Consider the following 9,478-nt stretch of genomic DNA (forward strand, 5'->3'; position numbering starts at 1 on the left):
TGGGTTTTTAGCAAAGACCTAAACCTTAGCTTAACTTCTGTCCTGTTCTGGTATGTTCTTCTTCCGTCCTGGTCTGGTTTGGACAAGTCCCGGTCTGGTCAGATTGACTAGACAATGTCAAAATAGAAGTAGAAAATATGTTCATTGTTATGTTAAATATCCTCTACATCAAGTGGGTGCCCACGGATGGTATTAAATAAATGTTAAATAATTTACTTCCGGCTATGTTTCTGGTCCGGTTTGTCCCCTGGACTTCAACCTGTCTGACCAGCCGGTCCACCCTCTCATGGAGGACCTACAGTCCCAGTTCGGTCTGCCAAACCAGTACTCCGTCCTAAATGTCCAACCCTACATGGAATCATTACCTCATCCTTAAACACATGGAAGGCATATTCGATTATGAATGGCAATAAATTTATTTTTTCATTTCCAGTTATGACACAACAGTTGTTTTCTTTAATTAAATGACACACCAGTTGTGTAATTTAGAAAAATCCCATGTCCGGTGAATTTAGAAAAGACACTTATCATTAATAAAAGAAATTTAAATTTTAGCTTTTTTCCTCTGATATTAAACTTATTTGTTAAAATATAATCTTGAGTTCTAGTACGTGGCACTAGCTCAATAGATTGATATGCTGGTTCCATAACTCCTTTATTTTAATGTGCAATAGTTCATGTAGTTGTGAAATTTCAAATAGTGGGTTATTTCTCAGTCGTTAAACTAAACAACGGTTCTCCTTACTGGCGTTAGGAAATATTGGTTCTATATGATTTGCAACACGACACCTGATGCCCTGTGAATTGTCCACTTTGTCCATGTGAATGGCAAATTTAGTACTTTTTGAATTGCTAATTTGTTTCCCTACCATCCCTGGCCTCTTAAAAAGCCTGTTATGAAAGTTTGTCTGAGCATTATGATGCCGGACGTCGTCAAGACATAGTCCGGTCATCACCGAGGGTACGGGCTCGGTATCGAATCGAGGACTAATTGGACTACGTCGACCGACGTCGTTCAACGGATGATAAAGACAAGTGATAATGATGACGTGCAATGCGAAAGTCCCTGCGTGTTGTACGTGCTTGCGCCGACGAGCAGTGGATGCCGTTCCAAAGAATAGACGGGATCACTTTGAGTGAGGTCGGACGGACCTCCTGAACCTCGCCCGAGAGGGTCGAGGGCGAGTACATTGCCTGACGGAAAAACCCCGCTGTAGTGCTCACAAGCGTCGGGAGGACCCGACTCGTACCAGGCAGGTAAGACTCTCGTAGTATTTTTGTCGTTATCTCAACCTGTCTCTCGCTCACCTATCTAACCCGAGCGCGGAAGAGGCGAACCGAAAGTGCACTGAAGAAAGTAAAGGACGTAAAGGAGGGCAAGTGAGGGGTACCGATGTCGCGCTGGTGACAGATATGCATAACCGGAGATCCGTAGGAGTGCGGGAGTCGTGAGCGACGGGAAGATGCCGGCAAGAATAAGGACGCGGGAGTTGTCGTCGTCGGCGGCAGCTTGGTCGTGACAGGTAGCGTGTTGTCGATGCGATGCGGACCGCCGGAGCCACGGACGCGATCACGTGGCCGTGCGCGCTGAACGTGTACCAGCGTGGTAGAAACGCCTGTGGGTGGCGAGTGAACGGCAGCGGGATGGGGTGTCGTGAGCAGATAGGCTGAGTCGAATGGCGGGGTTAGGAGGAAAAGGGACGTGAGCGCGCAGCGGTCGCGGAGAAGGGGACGTGGGCGCAAGGCTGCCCGACGGCTATGGGCGATGTGCGACGGGGAAAAGAAAAACAGGCTGCACGGTGCGGGCGGAGACGGGATGATAGAGGGCGCGACGGTGGAACGCTGCGGCAGAGCGGCGGGAAGGGGAGTGGATGGCGGCAGGAGGCGCAGGGAGAGCGCGGGCAGCGATAGGGGTAGGGAGATAGCGCGGGCGGAGGCGGGAGGTGAATGGGCGCGGCCGTGGATGAGCAGCGGTAGAGTGGTTGAAAAGGGAAAGGATGACGGCAGGAGGTGCGGGGAGAGCGTGGGCGGCGACAGGGGAGTAGGGAGATGGTGCGGGCGACGGTAGGGGTGAAGGACGGCGCGGGCGGCGGAGGTGAAAGGCGCGGCCGTGGACAAGCAGCAGCAGAGGGGGGAAAAAGGGAAAGGACGGCGACAGGAGGTGCGGGAAAAGCGTGGGCGGCGTCAGGGGAGTAGGGAGATGGCGCGGGCGGCGGCAGGAGGTGCGGAGACGGCGCAGGCGGCGGCAGGAACGGAGGAGACGGCGCAGGCGGCGGCAACAACCACGGGCGGCGGCTGGGCGGCAGACGGCGGCGGCCGGGCGGCGGGCGGCGGCTCCTCTTCCTCTTCTCTCTTCTTTCCCTTCTTCTCCTTCTTCCTCTCCTTCCTCTTCTTCTTCCTCCTCCTCCTTCTTCTTCTTCTTATTTTTCCTTTCTTCTTCCTGTTCTCACGATCGTGACTCTTCAAATTCTCATAACATCGTAACTTAAAAATTCAAGAGTACTTTACTTGGGCGCCCACCCCCCCCTTATATAATGGGTGAAGATGGGCCCCCTTTGGACAACAAAAGGAAAATAAAATAAAAGGGGAAAATGGGACTGTCAGGCCCATGGGAGGGGAAGACGTCCTCATATGGGCTCTCCCCTCACTACACGACAACATGTGAAACGACGATGATAAGAGATAAGAAAGGAGAACAAAAGTAAAGATATGAAAAGATAAGGATAAGTGGAATGCTCCGATGGTGACGTGGCGCGTGCGTCACGCCGAGTATTTGAACTCGGGGTCGTGCGTCGCTGCGGCGGCTCGTCGTGTCGGCTGGACACGTGTCGGTGGCGGGCTCGGTAACGACGGTGGCTCCTCGCGTGCTGGCTCGATGATGTCCGGCGGTGCCGCGCCATCACATTATTTGCTGAATTTCATTCTATGAATAGATTACTCTTCTGAACATCTTATTTTGATAAGGACCTTGATCCCGAGAATTCCGTTAAGGCCCTCCGATCAGTATTTCGTTTTACGGAGGAACAGTCGTCTCACCGCCACGGAGATAAAAGACTTGCAGGGACCGGAGAAGACGATGGGTTTTAGCCGGTAAGTCTTTCCCAGTGGCACGCGCATATTAACTGGGGCGGAAGAAGCGCAAGCGGCGTTCCAGGCGGCGACAAAAGCCTGTGGACAAATGAACTGCTTAGAACGAGAGGATACCGGCAAAATGTACGAAATATAAAACTATGAATGAATGGACCTACTACCTTGGTGTCATCCGTCGACCCGTCGCCGCGGGCGCCAAAGTCGTCGACCTTTATTAACCTGGTTGGCATGCTCTGAATGGATCTTCTCCAAGTGCTACCAGAATAGACAGTGAAGTTGTAATCCATTTTGTCTTGCGACAGGCCGCGACCAAGCCGCAGCATAAAGGCTAGGACGAGAAGAGTCGCGTACATCGTCTAAATGTGAGAAGGGTTGACAAAGATGAAGGATACGAAAGAGAAGACGGAGAGAAGGAGAGAGGCTAATCCGTCCGTAGGTTATCGTTGATAATCACGGACGGCCCTGAGCAGGATTTTATAGAGGGGAGAAGAGAAACTGTGTTTTGGATAAGAGAGTGGAGACGGAAGGAACAGAAGGAAGATCTGCTTTCCAACGTCGCCGCATCTGCGCCCTGGTTCGTCCTTTTTTCTTCCTTACCCTCTGAGGTTACTCACAAATACGCGTTTATAGTCGACGACCACCGCTTTCGTGTGATTAGAGATTTGACTGGAGTCAACAACGAGAATAACCGGCGACCGAACTAATCGTTTGTGTTTCATGCATGAACATGCTCATTGCTCACCCAGCGGGACTCTTTTCCGATTCCCATCAAAACCTTCTCTCTGTCCACGCGTCGGACACAAGAACGTTTTCGAAAGATTTACTTTTTGACGATGTTTCTGACTCATCTACGCCGAGTTCTAGGTTAAACACATGACGCGTGGCCGCAGATTGAACTCTCCCTTTGAACCTATTGTGCTCTTATCTGCTACAGGCTGCAGTTTAATTTCCTCTAGCCAAAGTAAATTGAATGATTATTTAATGGAATGATTTAAGACGATGCATTGTAAATTATTCGAGGAGAAGAATACAGCCTTTCCGTTTGTTGTACCATTATGACAGACGACATAACAAAAAGAGTCTCGAAGAGGGGAAACGGGAAGTAACTACATTTCGGTAATTTCTCAGGCGTCTAGGGAACTCGGTATTATAATCCATTATTTCACGCTCACGCGCCGGGATAAGCTCCTATTTCTTATCAATTATCGCCTAGAGATTTTTGGTTGGAAGGGAATTTCAGGCTTGGTCTTTCTTATCAATAGAGCAAAAAAAAAGACTGCGGCGAATAAATTCAACAAGAGTGAGAATAATCTATTTTCCTTATGTTTAACCTTAATAGTTGTGATATCAATGCATGCTTTAATGAATATTTAGTTGAGCTTTGTTATTTGTTTTAAGGCATTTATAGGTGAGCGTTGCCGTAGGTGAAGTAATTTATATATTATATTTAGCTTTAGTTCGTTTGATATTATACCGCATGGATTCCTCAACTTGTTTTATTTCTCTGCATCACAATTCGCTCATGGCATTACGCAAATACGTTGATACGTCAGATCCTGATAGGGCAAGTGTTGTTAAGGTCTGCCAGTTGACAGAAGCGTTAAATTTGATAATAAAGGGTATCGTCAAGTATGGGACGGTCGACCTTCTTTAATTTTGGGAAGGTTTTGTGCTTTCCGATCTGCTACCCATTGAATCGCCAACCTCCTGCCCTGCATCAAAGACCTGTTACGAACTCCATTCTAAAATTTTGTCATCATAGTTCTCCCCCTGATATGATTCTACCAACAGACTACTCTTGTAAACAGAGTGGTCGTACGAGCAAATTGATCTTGGAAAATTTCCGAAGGCCCTGCGATCAGACCTATTCTTTTGTGAGATTTGACTTGATATTTAATAGAACGAAAAGGCGGATCGGAAGTCTTTATTTTATTTTCAATGTAATTTGACTGGTATGCAATTACAAGGAATAGCCTACAGCATTTGCAAACAATAACGATAATTAAAAACAGCCAAATATCATGGAGGTTCCTGCCTTGCGAAAGACAGCGCGCAAATTCCGTGCGTTTAAACTTGCTATATTTCGGACAGTAAACTAATAAGGTCGACTCTGCACTTCTAATTTTGAAAGAAAAAACAGTCATTTGAAATCTGCCGGTCATGGTTTTATTTGTTGAAATCATGACAAACAAAGTCGCACGTCTTTTCTTCATTGTCAAGTTCTTATCAGCCGCAATTTTAAATTTGACGGAGCTTTAGAGATTTCATAGTAGGCTGGGAGAAAATCTAATTTCCTGGCCCTTTTCAGATATCATTAGATAGATAAAATTATCTTGTGCACGACACTCAAAATATATTCGACTAATATCATGTTGCCCTGGTAAAAATGTTTCTTTTTTGTTATAAACCAGGTACAAGTTCTCCTTCTCTGCGTGTACTATTACTTTCTTTGCTACCCACCTATCATTTGAAATTGCGATCAATAGTTATATTTTGATCCATTAAAAAGATAATTTTTTATTTTTAATATTTCAAATTATACATGGAAAGACAAATATTATATTTCTTTGTTCATAAAGACTTTATGAAGTGAAAAATATTTTTCGTTTGCTTCTTCCGATTTCCCAGTCTTGAACGGATGATGTTGACGCTTGATAGTTTAATGAAGCATTGTCGATAATCGCAATTCGACATCATTTGGAATTGTGATTGAGAATCACTAAGACTTATTTAGCTTAAGATCATCAGGAAGATTAAAAAGGTTGCAGTATGGATTATACTGTTAAAAGATTTATGTTAATTAATTTGGCTTACCAAGGTTTTCTCGCCGTTATTTGTGATATCAGATATTTGTTGATCAGGAGAGATACTTTTGGGAAGAAGACTACTTGATCTTCCACGTAGGGGTTTCTCCATCTGCGTACAAAGTTTCCGTTTCAATAATGTTATACACACTGTTCAGTGTTATATCTAGTCTTATATCAACGTGTGTTTAAGTATACATAAAACCATACAGTAAACTTATTATTAGAATGGCAAATTCACCAACCCCTCCTACGCGTCCCATCGTCTGGCTATAAACAGTACTAACCATCATTTTCTTTTTTTTCATTAGTTTATCAACGAATCATTTTATGAGTGCAAATGTAGCCTTATGTGCACGAGTTACTAAGGAAACAATAACTGCTGTGAAAACAGGGAATTGGGATATTTATTATGTTTTAAAAATATTATAGAAGCATGTTACCAGTACACATATAAATTTAATTATACGAAAAAATTTAAATATATTTCATAGCTTAAGTTATAGAAACTCATTGCACTTAATCCCTCCATAACTTATTCCGTTTTATGCTGATATTTGGATTAAAAGTTGAAAATATTGTATATTTGTCTCATTTTGAATTTAAGAGTTCCTTTTTAGGGATTTTTCCTAATCAAAGAGAGCATTTACCTTATTGAGGTCATAATTGAAGATAAAAACACAAAATTAATTGGGAGTTTGACCAGCTTCATAGCCGTAGGACTGTATTGTATATTTCTTCTCCTTCTCACAAGCATGGATGAATTATATAAGAGCTATATTTTTCTCCTTACTTCACTGCTTTACAAAAAGGAAAAAAAAAAAGGGAAAAGAGTAGGCTTTCGTGCCTTTGATGGAAGCGTAGTAAGCCAAGAGCTTAAGTACCCATGGTAAAATGATATTGCTTGAGAGTGGTGGGAGGCTAACCACTTCAATGAGTGAATAAATAAAATGCAGTGGATGTAGTAAAATACCCGACCAGAGGTATGCTTGAGTCCTTAAGACCCTCAAGCTTCCAAAAGCAACAAGGGCTGTGTCAAAACGTTTTGTAAGGAGCATCTATGCTAACATTTGGCATATATTATTTATTCCCTAATCTCTGTATGTTTTCTTTTAAATAGGAATCAACAAACTAGGGACAAAATAGATTTAGTGCTACCAGACTATCAATAATGATGTTGTACGATTATTCAAATGCACAAATAACATACTAATTTTCCATGTAATTGTCATATTTTGTGTGTGTATTTTCATGTAAATGATCGTAAATTCTAGTACTAAAACTTATAAAGGTTTACTGTATTGTTTGTATCACATTTATATTTTTCCGAACTTATGGTATTTAAGAAAATTTGATGACATCAACTTTGGAAAGAAAATATTTTTATCTTAGAAAAAAGTTTTTTAATTTTTTTAATTGTTTACATGGTTTTATTATTTTGTGAAATGAAAATTCTATTTTTTTTGTAATTTATACGAAATTTTATGACATTGGATTCTAAATGAAAGTAATTTTATGACTCAAAAAGATATATTTGTAGTTATTTGAATATTTTATGAGCCAAATTTTGCTTTTGTATTTATTATAATATATTTGAGAATGATTTGGATATTTTATAGACGCCCTAAAATTTCATGGCTTGCTGGCAATCTACAACAGAAAACATGGACATAGAAAAACATAGAAGACAGAAAATTAAATAATGAAAATTAAAGTTCACTTTCTAAAGATTAGCTCACTCTTGATTTGACCCTTGCATTGTGCTCGTAAGGGGACTTATAAATATTTTCACCTGAATCAGAAGCCATAAATGGAGAAATCAGCCCTAAGGTGCGGTTTATCAACCACATTGAGTTAATCTAGATTGAAGGTGTGTGGGTTATGACATGCCTAGGGAGTGCGGATGCCTAGTTTTACAAAACAAGCACACCAAAATATCCATGTCTTCTGATTTGAATTGTATGTCCAGGCTGTTTAATAGATGCAAGAATTCCAATCCTTACTTCTCAAATAAGCAGAACTTCGTGAATATCTACATTGTGATAGTGGGTAATAACTTATGAGAATGATACAAAGAAATTCAGGTTGATTAAAGAGCTCCTTTTTAGGATGTGCTGTGGACCAGATAATATTGAGCATCGGAAGATTATATTTTCACATTTAATCTGTCGGTTTTTGGTACTTAAGTGGCTCGACATCAATTCATATATAAATAACGTTTGAAATTATCAATACTTTTGTACAAATCCCTTTGATTATGATTTTTAGTACTTCTTAGAATACAATATTTGTAAATTTTTTTAGTTGGACTCCCTCTTCGATCACTCAATATCCCAACCCTTAAAATCATGGCATCCAAAATAATGATTTTAGGAACCAACTTCTATAAGTGACATTTGACTCGCTAGCATAGTCCAAATTTCTATCTTAAATTTTTTCCCATTTATAAGTTTAATGGAATAATAATATTTGGAATGCTATGAGTGTTATCAAAACTGTGATGATTCTTTTGAAATCTTGTGGTTCCTGTACCGTATAAATGATTCAATATTTCGTTTTCATCATTTAATTAAAATATTTATATCCTTAATATTTTATTTAGCTAGTTAACCTATAATTAGTCTCACTTTCAAGTTACTAACTTCATAGTTATATTTATTTGCAAGTGTCCATCAGTTCATTCAATATCAAAATTATATCCATAATTTTACTGATTTTGTATTTTCATTGTACTAAATTTTATTTGACAATTATGTGCCTTTAGATTCAGAGAAAAATATTTCCTAATGTTTTCAATTACTGAGGTGACTTTTAAAAGTTGTCATTGAAAACGACTTTATAAAAGTAAAAGTATGTTAATAAAGATTCCATCGCTTTATGTAGTGTTATGCCTTTCTTGAAGTCATCATCACGGTGGCAAGCATTCCGAGTCAAATATCTTGACGTTAAGTGTCTACAATATCAATTTATATTTATTCTAGGAATCATTAGCTACTCATATCCAGAACCTTACTCATAAATTTGGCCTGTAAAGTGGCCATTATAGAGAGGCTCACAGATAAGCACCAATAACATGCGACTCTTAACAAAACTTCAAATGTTTTATTAAATCATCACAATGCAGTATAATTTTCTAAAACGTATGATTTAAGGGGAATTGTGTGATACCACTTTCCCAAAAAAGTATTTATTTGTATTTTTTAGAATGATGATCTGAAGTTTTCTGTGTTTTTGGTAGTTCTGGACTTTTATGAGCTAAAGTTCTTTAAAAAATTAGTTTCATTACTAAAAAATAGATGTTTAGGTTTACTTAAATAATTTCCCTGGTGTATTATATTTAAAGTACTAAATTAGGATTTTTACCATTTTCCTACTATTTTTAAGTGACATAATATAATTTTCAGTTTTATATTTTAACATGCTCAAGCGTTTTGTAACTTTTCAGCCGTCCTTAATCTTTTCGCGGTGTTGGTGATTCCCTTGATGCTTTGATAAAGAGAGAGAAAATGAGTTGACTTAAATTTGTCCAATTTTAATGGAAGGTTAAAAAAAATATATAGGAGAAGAGAAAAGTGGGTTATTTC

General features: G+C 40.2%; 1 protein-coding gene across 2 annotated transcripts; it reads right to left on the reverse strand.

Annotated features, from left to right (window-relative positions):
* Window positions 1-2,485: 2,485 nt before the first annotated feature.
* Window positions 2,486-3,745, reverse strand: LOC144700028 (polygalacturonase ADPG2-like). Of its 2 annotated transcripts, XM_078571398.1 has the most exons (3): window positions 3,252-3,745; window positions 3,037-3,168; window positions 2,486-2,911 (listed from the first exon to the last, which is right to left on the reverse strand). In XM_078571398.1, exons 1-3 carry the CDS (start codon window positions 3,441-3,443, stop codon window positions 2,900-2,902), a joined length of 336 nt encoding a protein of 111 aa, XP_078427524.1. In that variant the 5' UTR covers window positions 3,444-3,745; the 3' UTR covers window positions 2,486-2,899. The 2 variants fall into 2 exon arrangements, with proteins under 2 accessions (XP_078427524.1, XP_078427523.1); XM_078571397.1 differs by having other exon boundaries at window positions 2,486-3,168; window positions 3,252-3,740.
* Between the last annotated feature and the right edge of the window lie 5,733 nt (window positions 3,746-9,478).

The sequence above is a fragment of the Wolffia australiana genome, chromosome 2 (genome assembly GCF_029677425.1).
Source record: "Wolffia australiana isolate 7733 chromosome 2, ASM2967742v1".
NCBI lineage: Eukaryota > Viridiplantae > Streptophyta > Magnoliopsida > Alismatales > Araceae > Wolffia > Wolffia australiana.